The 19,807-nt window shown below is 55.0% G+C and overlaps 1 protein-coding gene across 1 annotated transcript in view; it reads right to left on the bottom strand.

Moving 5' to 3' along the window:
- The window catches only part of LOC134154792 (E3 ubiquitin-protein ligase Topors-like), a gene marked incomplete at its 5' end in the record, with an annotated part of 87,080 nt that extends 74,368 nt beyond the window's left edge, over positions 1-12,712 (bottom strand). Inside the window, 2 exons of the mRNA XM_062601450.1 lie at positions 8,956-9,007; positions 11,461-12,712. Of these exons, the coding sequence (XP_062457434.1) occupies positions 8,956-9,007; positions 11,461-12,712 (1,304 nt within the window). The remainder of the gene's footprint in view (positions 1-8,955; positions 9,008-11,460) is intronic.
- Between the last annotated feature and the right edge of the window lie 7,095 nt (positions 12,713-19,807).

Raw genomic sequence — 19,807 nt, 5'->3', positions numbered from 1 at the left:
TGTGCCGTCCTGCGGGTGTGTGTGTGTGGGGAGGGATTTGGGGGCTCTTGGAGCAAGCTATCTTTATGTACAAAAATCTGGAAAACATTGATGCAAGCCCCCAGAGAAGAGAAATTTTCTGGGCACTCAGAGCAACACAGGCAGGACCCAGCGATGTTGAGGGAAACCCATCCCAGCCATACCAAACCAATCACTCTCTCCAGAGGACATTCCTAACCTTTGGGCTGGGAGTAGGAGAGGAGATGGGGGAACAGTCATCCCAGACTTGCTTCCATCAGGCCCTCAGCTCCACAACGTGTCATAGGTTCAGCTGAGTTCTCTCAGGCAACACTTCCCATGCCTCTGGTGCATGGAGAAGACTGGGTAGGCACACAGGAGACAAGGGAGAGAAAGGGCAGAGATGCCAGCAGGTAGAGTTGAGCTCCCTGCGTCACAGATGACTAGAGGCTGACTAAGCAAACTAACTCCTGTAGGGACTTGGAAAGGCACATCTCGGACAGTATTTAAGGGGGGTGGAGTCTCCCTCCTGCAAGACTTGCCCCAGCACTCTGCAGAGACTAGGAAGAGCAGGAAGGTTGGTTGTAAGGACGCTTGCAAGCTTTAGCAGCTGCAGAGCAGGGAGGTGCCATTACAAACTTCTGAATTCAGGCCCTGAGGCACTGCACTGCCTTGTAGGCTCTGCACCAGAGCCCAGAGAGCAGCACTGCAGTATGAGGGATGTCCTGAGAAGCCTTGAATTCTCAAATGTGGGAGATCCAGGGTGCCAGAGCTGTACAGATCATGGGAGAGCAAGGGTGCCAGTGTGGATCCAGGGTGCCTGGGCTGCACAGATCCCTGGTGGAGCCAGGGTGGTGACACTGAAAAGCCCAAGGACCATCTGAAGCCCAGAGTTGAGACCTGGCTTTCCTCAGGCTCACACAGAAGGAAAGATGGACTAAGTTCATGGGAAATGGGAAAACTTCCTCCAATTGGCTACGTGGCCTGACCAATGGCTTTGGAGTCTGTCAGGGACGAGGGTCCTGGGTAGAGCTCTCTGGATGATGTGTGTTTGCTCTTTTCTGGCATATCATCTCTATCTTAAGCACCGCAGACCAAGAAACCTTGCTGAAGGCTTCTCAAATCAAAGAGCCTGCTTTGGTGCCTAAAGGAGGAAGGTTATGCCCTGTCCCTTATTCTCCTATACCCTACTTCAAATAAAAGAGAGATCCACAGCAGCCACCAGTTTGGAGGCTCACCTAAGCATCTCAGCCTGTGGCCACCCTTTGGGCTTTTTCATCCCACCGGACTTTGATCCTATAAAAATGTCTAACCCCAATCCAACCCCCAAACCCCAGATTCCTGTACAGAATCCTGTTGCCTAGTGCAGCAGCCAGGGAGTGCAGGAGCACAGCGGTGACCTCTCCAGGTCCCCACTTCAGATGTTTCCCTGACTTAGGCACCACCTGGAGACATTCTTGAAGGATTTATCAGAAAGTTTGGGAAAATAACTGGGGGAAGGGAGATGCCTGCTTTCCAGGAGGGGAGAGGAAATCTCTCTGCTCTCTCCCTGGTGGTGCCATCTCCATGGCACTGACCTGCTGTGCCCCCAGATGACACAAGCTGAGGTCACAGCGGGATGTGCTGCATCCCAGGGAGGTCTCCATGGTGTCCTGGGGGAGGGCCCTCACTTCCCTCCGAGACCTAGGCACTGCTGGGCACTGCTCACGCCCTCCCTGCCACTGCCCTTGTAGTGGCTCCATGGCAAGACTGGAGACAGGAGTTAATGGGGGCTGTGCTGGGATCTGTCGCTGACATGCAGAGGAACAGGAGCACAATGAAAAGGAGTGTTGGGTGAAGGGAAGAACATCCCTCCTCCTGGGCTGCAGAGGTGAGCCGAGGGCAAAGAGGCGAGATGGAGGACTGCTGGATGGACACCATCAGCCGAGACCACAGTTCCTTGTTCCCAAGGCTCCTGCAGCTCTCCACTGAGGGTAAGGGCTTTGGGTACTTCTTCCCGAGATGTTGCACAAAGATTGGTAACTGCAAAAACTGCTGTGAATCCAGGGCTGTGGGGGTGGCTGGACAGGACTGGGGGCTGCCACAAGAGTCATCTCTGAGGGTCCCATCTGTCTTAGTGGACAGCCAGGACTCCTGGGTCATGGGGCAGGAGATGCGCTGAGCCTCAAGGCTTCTGTGGGGCCAGCTCCATTGCCTTTTGGGGTCTGTGGGGGGCATGGGAATGCATGGCAGGTTTTCCACGGATCGTGTCCCCCTTTGCGATCTGGCTCTGAGAAGAATTGGGGTCCTGCATCCCAGAGGCTGGGGCTGCCTGCTGCTCTCATGGGGCTCTCAAGAACCTGCTGAAATGTCCATGTACAATAAGGAAACCACCTTGTAATGACCCCAGGTCCCCTGCCTTTTTGAGAGGACCTCTGTTCCTTTCATGCTTGGTACAAGTTGGTACAGCATGTTTTGGGCTCAGAGAAGCCATCTCGAGATGGTCATAGCCTGTGTCCTTGCGCAGGTTGGACTCAAAACATCTGCATGCAACAGAAAGCCTATTTGGGAGAGCACCTTGGAAACAGGTGGAGGCACGGTGCCCACTGCCAAGTCCTGACTGATCCAAGGATTTTTCTCTGAGCTATGGGGTGCAGTGCTGCAGTAAGCCCAAAAGAGCCATCTCCCTCAGTCCCTTCACGACCCCACACCCCCACTTCCTAGCACCAGCAGGCTCAGAGCTGGTCCCCCCCCTCACTGCCCTGTGCCCCCATGGGGCTCCTCAGCCCTCTGGAGCGACCCCTCGGGGAACAGCCCAGCCCCACACAGAGCAGCCTCTTCTGGGCTGTGGCCCAGCCCTGCCAGGTGCAGTGGGAGGGCTGCCAAGCCCTGGGGCTACCCTGGGGAAGGGGCTGGGGCAGGAGGGCCGAGAGGAAACTGCCCTGCCCTGGCGGCAGCAGCACGTCGCCCACAGGCTCCGGCGCCCCGGCCATTCCCAGGGCCCCAGTGCCGGCACCAGGGCTGGCGCCAGCACAGGCCCCAGGGCCGCCCTCCAAGCCCAGCATGGCCCCCAGGGCGCAGGGTAGCAAGAAGCCCCACGGGGCCCCTGCAGCAGAGCGGCCGCCTCCGGGGCCCTGCACTGCCTGGGCACCCGGCGCCGGGCTGCCCCAAGGCCCCGCCGCGCCCCGTGCTGCTGCCCACAAGATGGCGCCGTCCCGCGGTGGGAGGGGAGGGGGCAGAGCTGGCTGCCAGGGCAGGAGGGCGCAGCGTTGCCATGGCATCGCCTGAGTGCGGCCCTCCTATTGGCTGTCCTGAGAAGGAGGGTGGGGATGGATTGGAATGATGGCTGTCTCAGCCAATCATAGTCCAGAGTGGGAAAAGGCCAAGAGAAGAGAGAGGTGCAAGAGCGGAGGGAGCGAAGCAGGCGAGAAGGGAGCGGGAGTGAGAGCGGGTGCGAGTGGGGCTGGTGGGGGCTGCGGGTGCATTCAAATGCCGGCGGGTGCCCTCTCGCTGCAGCAGGGGCAGCGGTGCTGGCGAGGTGGCTGCTTTCCTGCAGGAGCTCCCGAAGAGGCTGTTGGGGCTGTGACCACGGCCATCAGCAGGTCTGCGGCGGGGCTGTGTGTTTTTGAGATCATTTCTGCCTGCGCAGCTGATCAGCCAGGATTTGTCTCATGGCTGAGGAAGTTCTAGTGAGGTAATTTTTGCCTCAGAGTCGTCTTGGCCAAAGAAAGACAGAGACCTGGTTGTGCAGGTGACTGTGAGGTCCCGTCTTTCTGAGTCCCTGATAGACCGGCAGCAGGCAGTTAGGCCTGGGCGTTGAGTGTGAGGTCTCTTGTCCAAGTCCCTGCTCAGGCAGCAGTGGTTTGTGGCAGGGGAAGTTACTTTGAGGAAATTTCTGTCCCTGAAGGCCATAGCAGCAGCAGGCATGTGTTGGGGGTTTGCACTTGTGAGGTCCCCTCTCTGTGAGCAGCCGACAGGTCAGGAGAAGCAACATGGCCTGGATGGTGGTGGTGAGGTGACTCCTGGTTTTGTGCCCAGGGTAGGAGTTGACCCCTGCAGAGCTCTGCAGCAATACGGAACTGCAGCTACTCAGTCAAGCAGAAGTACATGCTCCATACCATCTGTCACAAATTCTGTTCCACTCCATCATCCTGCGTTAGTCCTGCTACGTTTAAAATGCAGATGATGTTCTCTGGTGAACGTGGACATGCAGTTTGACTTTGTACTTCTTGCTGAGTAGAGTCTTGCAGCCTATTCCTGGTCAGCTAGAGTCCAAGTAGAGTTTTGAGGCTGCTAAATGAATCTAGTGCTGATGTGCACAAAGATATTAGTAATCTCTGATTCCCAGGGTGTGTGTGTGCTTTAGAAATTCCCCCTGTTGAAACAGTAGGGAGGCTGTGAGATTTTCCTGCAAGGTCTGAATGCTGTGCCTGTCTTTTAGGTGTCCACCTGCTTTTATGACGCATTTGGAAGTGTAACACGTTAGAGGTCTCTGAGTTTCTGTCCGAGTATGCAGTCACTGGAGAAGGAGTGCAAAGGGTGTTGGAGGGAAATGAAGGAATGTCATCCCCCCAAAGTTATGGGCCCCATTTTCAAAGAGATTTAATTTTCATGGAAGCTGAGACACAAGCAAGAGGCAAGAGCTGGCCTGCTCCTCCCTTGTGAGAGCCCCTTGCTCTGTGCTTTCTGGAGGTGGGAAGTGAGCAGGCCCTGGGCTGTGAGTGGATGCTGAGAGGTAGTGCCTGTTGCAAGGCCTTGGAGGAGCAGAAGGGAGTTGAAGGCTGTAGAGTTGGGCTTTGTGTGTTGTGGGGCACATAGGGGTGCCCTGCCAGCTGTCATATGTGGTGCAGTGCTGTGTGTGTCGCTGATACAATTGTGGATGTTGGCTGACAACCCTTTTTAGAGGCGAGGGGCGATGAATGCGGTTTGCATCCATGTGCAGGCATGGCCTGTGGTGGGGCTGGGTGGTAGCTGCAATGTCTCGGTGCTCAGCATGGAGGAAGGTAGCTGGAGAGAGTAATACAGTGCAGGAGGAGTGCTGCCAGGTTGGGGAGCTGAGAAGCCCTGTGAAGTAAGGAGGTGTTTGCTCAAAGGACCAAGGCTGCTGTGGTGTCATGGGCCAGAGATGCTGGGAGACTGCTGCCTTCAGTGCGCTGAGGTCCAGGCCTTGAGCTTGCTAAGCTCTTGCCAGGATGTGCAGGTAGGATGCTGCCTAAAGGACCCGGAGTGTTTCTCCTTGTTCTGAGATGCAAACAAAGCCTGCTTTTTCCTTCCTTGCCTCTTGTTTGCTTTTCCTGATGAAATCTTTTATCTGCAGCAGTGTTTGCTGAGAGAGGAGGAGCAGGCGGGGGATGCTGGTTGGGAAGTGGGCAAGGGAATGCCGTAAGCTCTTTGAAGGAGTGAAGGCCTTCTGGCAAGATGGTTGTTGGAGGCAGGCAGGTATGTTCTTGGGAGCTGACTGTCAAGGGGCTGTGTTGGAGCTGTGTGGTGGCCCCAGTGGTTTGGTGCTCAGCCATGGGAGGAGGTGTCTGGACAGAGCAGTGCTGTGCTCCTAGAGCCCAGCCTGCAATCACTGTGTCCTTCTGGGAAACGTGGGTGAGGACTCTTGGTGACCGTGCTCTGACCTTAGAGCATCCTGGTGTGAGCCAGAGATGCTTACAGTTTGGTGATTTCTGTCAGCTGAGGTTCAGGCTTGCAGTTTTTGAAGGTCTTGTGCTTTCCTGAGTCTTTGAGATTTTACCGTTTCCCCTGGAGAAAGCAATCTTCTCACTCCTTCAAGGCTTTCTGTCCTTGGTCAGTGGTGGAGGCAGCATCTGCAAAGCCACTGGTGCCTTTGGAAGGAGTCTGAGAACAGCAGATGCCTTGAGCCTGCAATGGGGAGACATCTGGAGATAGGGATCTAACAGCCTGCTGAAGGCAGGTCCCAGTGGAGCAGGTCTATTTGGGCCTTTCTCAGTAGAGTTTTGATTATCTGCCTGGATGGAGATGTGGGGACGTGCCTGGATCCCTGTGCCACAGTTTGGCCACCCTCCTGGAAAACAAGGGTTCTTAATATGTAAGAAGAATTTGCCATTGTCCAATTTGTCCCTGTGGCCTCTCATGCTCTCAGTGTGCACCTCCAAAAAAATCCATCTCTGTCTTGTCTGTGCCCTCCATAAGCCAGCTGTGCACAGCATGCGTGTCCCTCTTGGCTTTGTGTTGTCTAGGCTGAAGAATCCCAGCTCTCTCAGCCTCTACCTGTATGCCCCATGCTCCAGGCCTTGACTGTCTTGGTGTCCCTGTGCTGGACCCCTTGCTGTGTGTTTGTGCCTTTGCAGAACTGGGGTGTCCAGAGGGGACCCGATATACAGACATGGTGTCAGCTGTGCCAAAAAGAGGAGTAGAAGCTTTCAGTGGCCCCACAGGCTGTACTCTCATAAATACAGCTCAGCGCAGAGGGGAGACATTTGCCACCGACTGTTGCAACTGTGGAAGGCCAGCAGAGCTGACAGTAACACTCTGATTTTCTCTTTCTTTCTAGGTTACTCCAGTCCCGTATGTTGCTGGTGTAGTCCTAGAACTGCTGAGGATGGAGGCAGGATGCCAGGGTGTGTGCCTGTACCTTTCAACATCTTTGCCACCATTGTGATCTGTCTGTGAAAGCAGCTGCAAGAGGTGAGGTGCTGAATGAGGTGAGGCTACTTCGAGTGGATGTGAAGGCTTCTGTAAGTGCGCCTGGCTTCCATGGGTGACTTGGGGTGTAGGTTCACGTCCGCTCTGCTGCAACTTCTGCATCGCACAAATGCTGTTAGTGCCAGCTTGCTCTGCAAATGCTACTGTGTTCCCTCCTTTTCCAAGAAGGTTGTGGTGCCACATGTTTGTGTGAGTGTCCCAAAGCCTCTGTAGCTTGAAATTGAGGATGTCTCACAGTTGTTGGGTTCCTGTCTCTGTGAGGGGTGAAGATGTGCCCAGGGTCAGGTTGTGAATGCAGCTGTGGAGCTCAGAGAGCTGCTGCGAAGCCCATGCAGCCAGACAGGTGGCATTTCAGCAGACTGCCAGGCTGGGGCTGTCTGCTTGCTTGGGCCTCATTTCAAAGCCTCTGCACACTTTTTCCCTTCACAGGGACTTCTTGTCCAAGTAACTAAAGGAAAGGAAGTGAGGTTACTTTGGTCTCAGGAGGCCTCAATCTCAGGAGGCCTTAAGGACTCTCAAATGTTTCTACATTATATCTGTAGCGTTGTATTATTAAAGAAAAACCCCATCCCTGCCCTGAGTAGGTGGAGGTTCCTGAGATTGTGGGGGTGGAAAGTAGCAGCCTGCTCTGCCTGAAGAAAGCAGAATCCTCCCCTCTGAAAACAGCAGCATTGCCCAATGAGCCAGCCCTGTGCTTGATCTTGTGCTGATCATTTGCACATGCCCTGTGAGCCTAGAGTGCCTTGGCCGCCTTGTGATGTTAGCACAAGAGCTTCCCTGTGTGCCTGTGTTTTGGAGGGACGGGAAGGCAGTGAGCAGAGCAGTGCCTGGGGAGTGTGAGTGGCCAGTGTCCTGCAGACCCATCTTCTTGCTGGCTCTTGGTTGCATGTAGCAGACGAGGCAGCTGTGTGGGGCAGAGACAGTGTGTTTGTAGACTAGCTGGCACAGCAGAGGTCTGGTATGAGGTTGATGGCTGTTGCAGTGCTGAGTTGCTCTGTCAGTGTCAGACAGCCTTTCCAGTGCAGCTGCTCCCTGGGCTGATCCCTTTACGTAGGCCCTGGAAATGGAAGTGGCATCCTGCTGTCATTTTGTAGATGCTCGTGGTGGTTGCATTTCCCCACTTGCAGCAAAGAGTTACGCGGCAGGCACAAACATGGAGCTGGGCTCAGTGAGGCTCTTGGCTGGGCTCAGTTTGTAGGAAGAAAAAATCTCAGAGGCTGCCACTTGAGGTTTCTCTTTGGCATCATTCCTGGTGAAAGAGCAGAAGAGAAAAAGGGCACAAATCTCCCTGGGAAAGCTAACATCACCCCCCAGCGAGTGCTGCATTCATCCTGTGCAGCCTTAGACCCTTGTGATGCAGATGTCTGCCTGTGGATGACTCTCTTTGTGCTCCATTTACCATCATTGCAGAGAAGCAGCAGCTGCCAAAGTGTCGTTCCCCTACTCCACAAGCCCACAGCTGAAGACACAAGGTGCACTAGGCCTTGTCTGCCTTGAGATCCACAGGGCTCTCTAGAGGCTCCAAAACTTGCTGGGAGACAGACCCCTTGGAGAGTTTACGCCACTGCCTGTCAGACTGAGGTGAGGCTGCCCATCCTGCAAGCACAAGTGGTGTGCCAAGGAGCTGAGAGTTTTACGCTTCTCAGGTCCCCTTTGGAAATGGAACGTCAATTAAATTCATTCACCAAAGCTAGGGAGCTAAGTTGTTTGATTATGCTGGCACTTCCACCAGTAAGCTGGCCACTTTCAGAGGTAAATTGGGTCGAGCCAACAGTGGTACATGCATCAAGCTGGAAACGGAGGCTGTCATCTGCTCCCCTCTCTTTTCTGCATACCACTTACTCTTTTGAACTCTGATGGCCCTGAAGACCAAGAATCCAGTACCCTACTGAGACGCTAAAGGTACATACTGCCACTCCCCTATTCCCTTCTATGGTAAATGGGAACAATATTCCAGCAAGTAGTTCAGCCACAGCGTCTTGGGCCTGGTCTCCTAGTGCCGTCCGTTTCCACCACCCTAAAGGCAAAGAGATGAGCTCCTCTGAGCCAGGCTGTGGGGCACTGCATGACGATGTGGGGAGAGTGCCTGGTCCCCAAAGCTGTGCAACATCACAAATGGATGTACCCCCTCCCAACGTAGTCATGCCCAAATCCTTGTGTGGGAAGGTTAGGGCTCTGCAAAGTACCTGCCCATGAAACTTGTGGTGTGGAATGCGCAGGAATGTCGCTGGCAGTGGGAAATATGGACTCATTCTGCAGGGTCTCTCCAGCCGCATCCTATCAGCCCATGGCCTTTTGTTCACGCACCTCAAGAGCACCTTGGACTTCACCGTGCGCGAGGTGGGTGATGCAATGCAGGCTGGGAGAAGAACCGGACAGGTCAGCGTTCGCTCACATGGGACACACTTCATCGTCCCCAGCACAAAGCACGTGTGAGTCATAGAAGGGAGACAGAAGCGCTGAGGAGCCACGCAGATGGCATGGAAAGATGGTGCTGGGCAGGAGACAGGAAAGCAAACAGTTGGAATTGTCCACCTGCGACCTGAAGCCAGGCACGCCATCACGAAGCCCTCATCCCCCAGCAGCTCACTCTGCTTTCCCCAGGCCGCCCCTCCTACAGCCCAGCTGCCAACGCTCCTGTCTGCACCTGATCTGGCACCAGCCTCTCTGCTGCCCACTGCTCTCAGCAACCTGCCTGCTCTCCATCATAACAGCACAAGGGCTCATGCTGGAAGCTTCCCCCCAGCCTTGTGCTGAGGTGACACCGGGAGCATGGGGGTGGGGAAGTGCCTGTGAGAAAGATGAGCAGGGGTCAGGCAGCGTGATCTGCTCTTGCAGATCTGCAGGGTGGCCCTGGGAGGAGACATCAGAGACGCCATGCATTTCCTCACCTCATTGCAGGGGCCCTGGGGAGAGAGTGCCAGAGCCTGCATTGCTCAGCCCTGCCAACTCCCACAGCCAAAGCCATACTCACCAGGGCTGCAGCCCAGTTCGCAGGAGCCATTGGACGTGCTGAGGTGACGCACCTCCTGGAGGTGATCTTGCTGCTGCTTAAAAGAAGCTTCCAAGTGGGGTTGTGAAGTTGTCATGTCCTGGTGCTGCTAGCTCTGCCTCCAAGCAGAGGAGAGCGAGGCAACTGAAGGCAATCTTCTTGTGTCCAGAGCTCTTGTAGCTCTCCAGCAGCTCCCATGCCACATGGCTTAAGGGAGTTGAAATGAACAAGAGCAAGAGCACTGCTGAAGAGAGCCAGTGCCAGCTTCTTACCTGGAAGGTAGCTCCCGCTCCAACACCGTGGCTTGCACTGCACAGCAACAGCACAAAGGGGAAGAATTAAAACACACAAGGAGATAAAATCCCATGGGCAGGTGGGGTGAGAGTGAAAGGAGCAAAACGTGGAGGCAATCTAAACCCAAACCCCAATCCAAACCATTCCTACCCGAAGCAGCTCAGTGCACATAATTCTCCCACCACACTTACCTGCCTCTGTCCAGCTTCCAATGGCTGTGCAGAGCTCCTACAAGCAAGGCACGAGCAGGAACACCAGACAAAGCAGGGAAGGACAGGAGTCAGGGTGTCGTTCCTTTGCCTGCTGAGGGAGAGCAGAGGGTGACAGGAGGCAAGTGAGTCACGCTGAGGAACCTCTTAGAAGTCAGCTCCGGTATGGAGGAGGGAGGTGTTGAGCGCATCGCAGAGCTGTGGGACTTTGCTTCCAGACAGGACCTGCTCTGTCAGTGCTCAGCTGCTCTCTTGGCACAGCCTTTTACTGCTCTCTGCCATCGATCCTCACGTGTCCGTCTGGGGCTCCTGGACAGCACAGTAGTGGTCTGTGTCTATTGAAAACACAAATCCTGCAGTAGGAGAGCCCATGTTGCAGGGCCCAGATGCTGTATCTGGAGTGGTGTTGGCGTTCATCTCTTAGACTAGTGTAAAGGGCACAGACAACAAGAAAACTGTCTCACTGGGACTCCTCAGGGTCTCCCTGAATCCCCAGCATGGGGATGTTCTGACACGTTCCCTCTGCTCAGCATTTGTCATGGCACCCAGCTGCATTGCGCTGCATAAACCTGGTGCTGCAGTGTCCTGCCAAAGGTACTTTTAGACAGCCAGCTCTTCGACTAACAGCTGTGGGGACAGACAGACGTGGTCATGTGTGCGGGCTCTGCACCTGCCAGTGCCTAGCCCAGCTCGTGCTCCAAGGTTTCCCCAGGAGCCCTTCATGCCCTTCTTCAGCTCATTGAGAAGGACCTTAACGAGTCTTTGCCCCTAGCATTGCAGTTCCCCCTCCACCAAGGATGACACTACTCACCAACTGACTATCAGAGCTCGTCGTGCTGAAGACAGCCCTCAGAGTGCAGCACTCCAGCCCCTTTTCCACTTGCTTTGGTGTTCTTTTGTAGTCCTCATCTCCCCAGGCTTCTTGGACTGCTCTCATCTCTGCTTGCTGACTGTCTGCTGGGCAGTCCCACTCTCCCTCCTACTGCTGAGGCCATGCGTGCCTCTTGCTGGGCTGGACACAGGCCTCAGAGCTGCTTGCCTTCCTCTTGGTGGGCAGCCGGGGCCTCCCGGGTGAGCGCTGCCTGTCCCTGCCATCAGCAAAGGGGACGTGGCTGCAGCCCTGCACAGCGCAAGCAGCCGTGTCCTCCATGTGCCCCTGCTGGAGCTCTCTCTCCTCCCTGGAGGCAGCAGGGCAGCAGCTGGGGTGGCTCCAGCTAGTTTGGTTTGGCATGGCAGAGACTAGCGAGCTGCCCGCCCTGGCTTTGCTGTGGCTGCAGCTGGATGTGTGGAGTGGCTGCTCTTTCTGCCCCGTGTCACCTTCCTCTGCTGGGGCTGAGTGCTCCGAGTCTGAGGAGAGCACAATGCATTCAGGGCTTCTCTCTGCCGAGGGCTTCCAATATCCCACAAGGACACAGCTGTCTGACAAGGAGTCACTGTCCTGGGGGTTGGCAGGAGCCGGCAACTGTCTCTGGGCTTCTCCTCCTGCTTGAGCTGCCCTGTTGTCAGAGTTTGTCTGTAGATCTTGGTGAGATTGTGTGGCTGTGGCAATGTCACGGGGGCCTGCATACGAGGTGACAGGAAGCGTTGTATAGCCAGGGCTGCCAGCTGGGGATGGACTCTGGGCTGGCCCTGGAGTCGTGGCTGTACCCGCAGCAGCTGCCAGGCTTAATGATGCTGAGGGGCCTCCTTCGTGCTGGCTGTGAGAGTGGCAATCATATATGGCCTGCCGGTCGTAGGTCCCCATGGTGCATGAGCACTGGGCAAAGCTGATGAGCTCGTGGACGAAATGCCTGGTGCGACTCAGCAGCAGCAGCTCTAAGTCGTCAGCAAAGGCCTGACTGTCCAGGTCATACCTCCTGAGGTTTGTCAGGACAATGAGCTCCGTGATGGTGATCAGTGACTGGTGGACTCCAAAGAGGACTCTCAGTTCGCGCTGGAGCCAGGGCAGCAACCTCTGAATGCTGTCCGGATTGCGGGAGAAGAACTCTGCGGAGATGTCTTGGGGGTGGCCGCCATGGGGAACCCTTTGCACACGCATCCCTGTGCGGTACAGAGTGCGGCGGAAGTTCAGCATCTCCTCCTCTGTCGCTGGCACATGTCTCTGAGGTCTGCTCTCAGCACTGGCCTGCCTGTGCGGGGACAGCCTCTGGCTTGGCTCCCGCAGCCCTCCGGCTCTCTGCCTCTGCCTGCTGTGGCTTGGAGGCCCCTCCAGGCTGCTGCCATCCTGGGCAGAGGATGGCATCTGAGGAGCAGGGGACTGCTGCTGCGGGTGAGCTGCAGGGCGACGGTGCCTCCTGGTGGCAGGGCGCCGAGGAGCTCTCTGTCGCGGCCGCCTGGCACCAGAGCTATCTTTGGGAGGCCTCACGACATACTCCTGGTAGTCATCTTCTGCCAGCACTGTGTGCAGAATAGACTGGAAAACCTGCTTGCAGAGGGGGCATTCGGCCTTTGTTTTCGACCAGCGGAGCACACAACCAAAGCAGAACTTGTGGAAGCAGGGTTTCACGTAGGCAATGTCGTCTAAGGTGTCCAGACAGATGGGACATGTAGCATCTGGAGCTGCTGGTGTTGGTGTGGTGTGCTGCAGAGGGCTGGGGAGAGCTGAGGATGAGGAACTACCATCCATGGCAGGTACCTCAACTGCTGCTGCTGTGCTCTGCTGAAGAAAGAGAGGCCAAGATCATTCCCTTTGTCAGGAAGACTGTGAGGGTGAAGTGGGGGCTGGACTAGGGTGCAGGCGGAGGTGCAGAAGAACCATTGGCACACACCGAAACTCAGAGGAGGCACCTTTGGGGCTGAGACAAAAGAATGTGGGCGCTGGTGGGCTAATAACCTGGAAGGCCTGGGTGCCCTCAAAAAGGGAGGTGTTGTGGGTCAAGCTCCTGCCAACTAAGGAAGAGAGCAAGGAAAGGCATTGCAAAATGTTCAGGCTCAGGAACTGCCTAGGATGTGCAGAAGCTCTCTGCCTCCTTCCTCAGAAAGAGGAGAGGCCTGTTTGCACCAATACCACTTTCATCAGCCGAACACAGGAGGCTGTGGGCACGTGCATTCAGTCATGCCTCAGAGCAATTCTTCCTTGATGAACTGGGAGCAGCCAGGTACCTGGGGAACCAACATACTGTGCCTGGGGACGACGGGCAGCCTTGCCATTCTTGGGTACCCAGCCTCAGCGCAGCCCTTTCTGCTTCTCCTCTTCAAAAGCATTGCTGTGCTGTTTGGGACTCAGCACTTCCCCAAAGCCCACTCTCCATCACCCCTTCCTTGCCTAGCCTAGCCTGCGGGACATTGCCAGGTGCAGCTCAGAGCTGCCGGTGGGCACTGAGGAAGAGGCAGCGAGGTGCCTGAGTGTTTCCAGAGACCCCTGCAGCCTCTTGGTGCCCACAGAGCACTGGCCATAGATGCACAGCCTCGCTGTCAGCTCAGTGAGCCCAGTGGGAGTATGGGAAAGACAGAAGGCACCTTTGGAACTGAGCACCCTGGGCTGCTGCTAGCCCCAAAACATCCCAGCCCCCGTGAGAGTAGCATGCGTGAGCGGAGCTCCTGCTGTGTCTTGCACACAGGCTCATCAGCAGCCTGGGGGTGAGCTAAGCTGGGCAGGACTCTGCCCCTGGGGAGCTGCACGGAGAGCAGAGCAGCCCCAGAAGCTCAGAGGTGCCATCACAAGGGTGCCCTGAGCTGCACAGAGAGGACGCCCTGACCACAGGACCAGTGTTCCTTTGGGAAAGGACATGGTGCCAGGGCTTGGACACCTTTGGCAAGCCTTCCTGGATCTTTGCGCTTTTCCACAGCTTTCAGGGTGCTTCCTGAGCTGTCTGGTTGAAGGTTCAGGCCCAGACACGTGAGTTCTCTGTCAGGGAGCAATGTTATTTCTTTGGGCAGAGAGAGAGCCCCTCAGCGCTGCCATCCAGCCAAAGGCAGCAGAATTCAGCAACACCCCCTGTCCCTGGCAGCTCTGGACCCTGCTCTTTTCAAGGCAGGGTGGAGAGGCGATGAGCTGGAGGAGAGGACGGGGGCCTCTCCTGACCCTGCAGCTTCCCCAAGCTGACAGTGTCTTCACAGTGGGCAGGGCGGGGGCTTTGGCAGCAGGCGGCAGTGTGATGGCCTCTCTCAGCATGATAAGAGCAAGCCCCGTCACTCCGCGTGTCCCGTCAGTTGTGGGCTGCTCAGTGAGAGCAGATGGCACCCACCTCCATGGGCTTCTCTGCTGGGGGCAGTGCGCGTGGGGAACGCAGGTGCGTCTCGGCTCCTCCAAGGGTTCAGGTGCGCTCTCTGCGCGGTGCTGTCAGGCTGGAGGGCCCTGTGTGTATGTGCATGTGGCTGTGAAGGGAACAGGCTGCAGTTAGGGGAAAATCCGACCTGTGGCTTGGTACCTCAAACCGTGTGAATAAGGCCGCAACTGATCCGGAATTCAGAGAAGTCGTCAGAGGTAACATGAGGAGAGGCAGAAATACGGGATGAATCTGTGGAATTGCCCAGCATTTCTGAAGGAGGAAGGGAAGCATTCGCCAGACAGAGCTGCCTGTGGAGGGGGCAGGGGTGGGGATGGGGGTGTCAGGTAATGTATAGCTGAGGCGCGAAAATGGGGCGGGATACACAGAACTACCGAGAGCAATCTAAGGGCAAGCAGACATGCTTCCTGCAGAGCAGAGGGAGGTGGCGAGGACCTGCCCTTGATCTCAGTGAGTTCTGGGTGATTCTGCTTTTTAAAGGAAGATTTACCTGTTGGCTCTCTCTTAATACACTGCCTGTATACCTCTGAAGACCAGGAAGCTTTCTAGCTTGCTGCGTGGCGTCCTCTCTGCCTGGGAGAACTCAGGCTTGTTCCGAGATTTGAACATCAACAACCTCAGGGTCATGGAACCACGGAACGGCAGAGGGTGGGGGTCAGCTAGAGCAGGTTGCTTGGGGTCGCGTTCAGTCAGGTTTTCAATATCTCCACCAACAGAGACCCCACAGCCTCTCTGGGTGACCTGGGCAGTGTTTGACCACCCCCTCTGAGTGAAAAACCTGTCCCTTGTGTTTCAAGAGAATTTCCTAGATGCCAGTTTGTGCCCATTGCCTCTTGTCCTGTCACTGGGCCCCAGGGAGAAGAGTTGGCCTCCATCCGCTGTTCTTCCAATGTGTTGAAACATGTTGATCAGATTCCCCCCGAGACTTCTTTTCTCCACGCTGACCACTCCCAGCCTCTCTGCATGTGATGCTGCAGTCCTGTAATCATCTTCATGACCCTTTGTTGGACTTGCTGCAGTATGGCCATGTCTCTCCTGTACTGGGGAGGGCAGAACTGCACACAGTAGTCCAGGTGTGGCCTCACTGGGTCTGAGGAGAGGAGAAGAATCATGTGGAGGTGACTGCCCTCCTAATGCAGCCCAGGATGCTGGTGGGCAGGTGCTGGTGCCTGTAGTTGCCATGCAGTCCTGGAGGTTCAAGATGCTGAGGGCAATGGGGAAGGACAGTATCAAATGTAGAGATGTGGCCTTTGAGAGAGCAGACTTCACCTCCTTGAGGCCCCTGGTGGGGGGCATGTCATGGGAGGCAGCTCTGAAGGGGGAAGGAGAGCAGGGAAGCTGGCAAGCCTTTAAAAGCAGCTGCCTCCAAGTGCCAGAAGAGTGCAGCCCTGTGCTCAGGAGAACGGGCACAGCAGGAGACCACTGCTGTAAACAGTGAATTCCTGATGCAGTTAGAAGGCAAAAAGACAGCACGTGGGGGATAGGAGCAGGGAGAAGGGAGAAGGCTACAGAGGAAGAGTTTAGAAGTGTTGCCCAGGCACATGGGCATGGCCTTAGGAAAGAGAAAGCTCCCTAGCAGGAGAGATAGAGAGCAGAGGCAGGTAAAGGTGAGGTCCTCGGTGCCTTCTTTGCCTTGGTCTTCAACAACAACATCCCCCCCACCCCCAGCTCCTATGCTTAGTGGAGGGGGGTTGTGGGGGAGATGAACTACAGGCAGCGTGCAAGGTTCGAGGGAGGGATTCCTTGCCAGAGCTCTGCCCATAGAAGTGCGTGGGCCCCTCACAGATTGCATCTGTGGGAGCTGAACGTTTTAGCCTAGGTCCTTGCAAGGCTGCACTCTCTCACCTTTGAAAGGGTCTCTGTGTGCCTGTGATGCCCAGGCTGCTGCGCAGGGAGCGCTGGGCCCAGGTAGGGTGGACAGACAGCACAGAGACAGCAGCACCGCTGGCCTGGCTGGCAGCACCACTGGTGCTGGTGCCAGGGCTGGTGCCGGAGCCAATATAGGCCCCTGCAGTGAGCAGGTGGTGGGAAGGTAGTGTGGAGGTGCAGGGCAGGAGGGGACATGGGGCCCACGGGGCCTTTTTGGGAGCTGGTGTGGCAGGAGACAGCCTGAAGAGGCTGGAAGAGGAAAGCTTGGCCAAGCCCAGCACTGGCTTTGCCTGCAAACCTGCTGCTGCCCCGAGCTGTGCCATAGACGGGAACGGCTGTTGCTGGCTCTGCTGCAGCCCTCCAGCAGCCTCTGGCAGTGCCTCAGGGCTTACAGATGTGCCTGTGGATGCTGCACATGTGGCTGCTCAGCTGGATGAGGTTTGGGAGCCTCTGCAGGACCCCAGGGGTAAGGAGTCAGGTTTTATTTGCTGCCAGGGACAAGATTTTTTTAAACATTCTTTTCCGTGCTGTAATCCGGATGGTAGCTCAAAAGACGTCTGCCATGACAGAGAAGCAAAACCAATCTCCTCTCTGATTGCAGATGCGCCTGTAGGTGAAGCTTTCCCAGCCTTTCGTCTGGACGAGGTTTTGGCCTCTCTGCAGAACGCTACAGGCAAGTAGTTAATACTTTTTTTCCTGAATGAAGCAGCTTGTGATGTTATGGGATCACTTTTGTGACTCCAAAGCCATCTATCTGAATACGTAAGTGAAGGAAATCTCTTCTCCAGTTGCAGATATGGCTGGAGGGAGGCTTCTGCAGATTCTCAGCTAGCTGAGGTTTTGGAGAGAGGTCTGAATTGCACAGGTGAGGTGTGGCTATTCAATACTGGCACAAATCGTCTTTTCTCTTGTAATAGTTGTCTGCCCTCCAGATGAATCCAGGCTACCCAGCAAACATCTTTGGTATGAAGCCCAGATTCATACCAATTGTACAACGGGCTCTTGTACAAGGCAAGTGTAAAGGGTCTGTTTTGTGTGCTGGGGCAAAATGCTGCCTCTCCAGCTGTGGCTTCTTTGGTGTCCCATTAGAGACCTCCTTGTCAGGGACATTGCACCAAGGGCCAGGCTGTTGGTACAGCTGGTCTTTGAGGGATGTAAAATCCTGCATCAATGCAGGATTTGGGGAGGTGCCGGTTCCAGTTGAAAGGGCACCTGCCCCACTCTGCAACTTTGAGAATCTAGACCCACATGTACATCCTGTGGAGTGACATGATCCACTCGCCTTCCCTGCAGTTTGTATCATATTGGAAAAAAACACTGGTACCTTCTCATTTGTATTTGGTTGTAGATGTGCCTGTAGACACTTGTGACCGTGCTTCTCAGGTGGCTCCTGAATTCAAAGCCTGGGAGGGATCCTGTGGGTTAATGGTCTCCATGGATTTCCATGCACAAAGAAACCTTTCTGTTTTCGTGTTGTATTCTTTGAAATGTAACTTACTACTTTGTCTGAAGATCCTCAGAGAGAAGCTTCCTAGATAAAGCATCTGAATATTCTGTGGGATTTTCAGAAGCTGTGAGGAAAATAGTGCAGGGGGAATTTCTGTTAAGCTCCCTGGCATGATGGGACTTGCTTCTCAGAAGGAATTTGTTCCTAGCTGAAACGCCTGCCCCTTTTTTCCTGTCCTCTGTGATGTGAATCCTTGGGGGGAAGGTTTAGCTCAGTTGTTTAGAGTGTGGTGCTGCTAATGCCAAGGTCGCGGGTTCAATCCCTGTATGGGCTATGCTGAGGGTTGGAATAGATGACCTCCAGAGGTTCCTTCCAACTTTACCATTCTATGATTCAGTGTCCTCTTACATTGCCCCCACCAAAATGCCAAAAATTGGCATGTGAGCAGGAAGAGCACATGCAAGTTTCTCATCATCCAGCCTGTCTGGTTTTGCTGTCTGCACCAGTTTCTTGGAAGATGTTGTGCCCTTACCTTTTTCTCCGCACATGAAACATTGTTTGGGCTAGTGGGCTAGCTGGACCACCAAGGACAGAAGTTTTGTTCTTCAAGCCCTTTGGGAAGTATTGCCTCCTGAAGATACTGTGTTCCTGATGAGGTCCCAGTTAGGTCTGCTCACAGTTCCTTGCTTTCTAAAGACTTCCCTTGCTTTCACCTTTCCTTTCTTTCTTTCTAAAGGGACAGATAATGAGACTGTGGAAGAGGAGATGTTTTGGGAAGGAGGCAGTCACAGAGTGTTTGTCTCCGATAGAGGAGCCAAGCCTATGGAAGGAAGAGGGATGCCAGGTAATTGCTGTCCCTTGTCAGCTGGTGTAATACCTCTGTGTGCCTCTGGGCTCCTTCCTTAGGAGATAGGAAGACCGGCCAGCAGTGGCTGTTTGGAGCGGCCTTTCATCTCTGGTATGTGGCGATTATTGCTGTTTGTGATTTACTGGGGCAGATGTTGTTGCAGTCTGTGTAACTGCAAGGGGACCCTCATGTGCAGTGAGACAGGAGAAGGAGACCCCGTGCAAGACTCCTGTTGTGTTTGGTGCTTTTAATTCTGAAGCCCAGGTGTGTCGCTTTGGTCTCATCAAATCGAACCTCGGAAAGCACCGTGTGAATTCTAGTTCTCTCCTGAGTCTAGTAGAGCAGCCTGCTCTTGACGGAAAGGTAGTGTGCACATTTTGGAAGATTCTGTGAGTGCAGCAATGGTGCTGCTTGTAGGAGGAATATAGTGGTGAAAGCCCACGATACGTGTCTCTCTTGATCCTCACATACATTTTCAGGGGAGCCTCTGAGACCTAAAGGGCATTTTTCTGTTGGCCAAGGCTAGAGGACCAGCTTGTAGGTGTAACGATTATTTCTGGGCTTCCCGCACTTAGCTGCATGCCTTTGGTGCTGTGAGGGGATGCAAAAGTCCCCAGAGAGCAGTGCTGGAACCTGGATGCATTCAAGTGTTCCCTGGAAGAGCTGTGAGAGGAGGAAGGTGAGGTGATGCCTGTGTGTTAGGGAAGCCAGAGCACACAGTGACTGCTGGGCTGGGAAGTGCAGCTGGTACTGTTCCAGCTGCAACTGTGCCTCTCTGCAGCCAGGGCCCCCAATGTCCCTGAGCAAGAGAGCAGGAGCACAAGAGAGCCTGCCTCTGTGAGCTGGGCTTAGGGTGCTGAGCTGGGAGTGCCTTCCTTGGCAGGGAGCTGGGAGTTCCCGCTGTTCCTCGTGGAACCTAGAAAACGTTGCAGCTGCAGGGTTTTCTCTCAGGCAGACATGTTAACTCCTCAGCTTGCCTGGGAAATCTGGAGGCACCATTAGGTGAGGAGTAATGCAGAGTCTGCCACTCTAGTGTGCAGAATGGTAGTATTTCGCCTCCAGGTGGGGTAAGAAGAAGAAAGCGGAGGCTTCAGCTCATAAAGATCTACACAAACGCATTGTAATAGCTTCTGAAGTCATCTCCGGTGTGGTAGTGGCGAGGGTAGTCTTGGTGGTAGTAGTCCCTTTGCTGCTGAAGAAGAGAGAAGGGTAAACTGCGTTATTTTCCCCATGTATTGGTGGATGGCTGCTCTTAGCAATTCAGAGCTCTAG

The sequence above is a fragment of the Rhea pennata genome, unplaced genomic scaffold (assembly GCF_028389875.1).
Source record: "Rhea pennata isolate bPtePen1 unplaced genomic scaffold, bPtePen1.pri scaffold_44, whole genome shotgun sequence".
NCBI classification, from domain to species: Eukaryota; Metazoa; Chordata; class Aves; order Rheiformes; family Rheidae; genus Rhea; species Rhea pennata.
The sequence above is the reverse complement of the archived record's forward strand: the minus strand, read 5'-3'. Positions and strand labels throughout refer to the sequence as shown.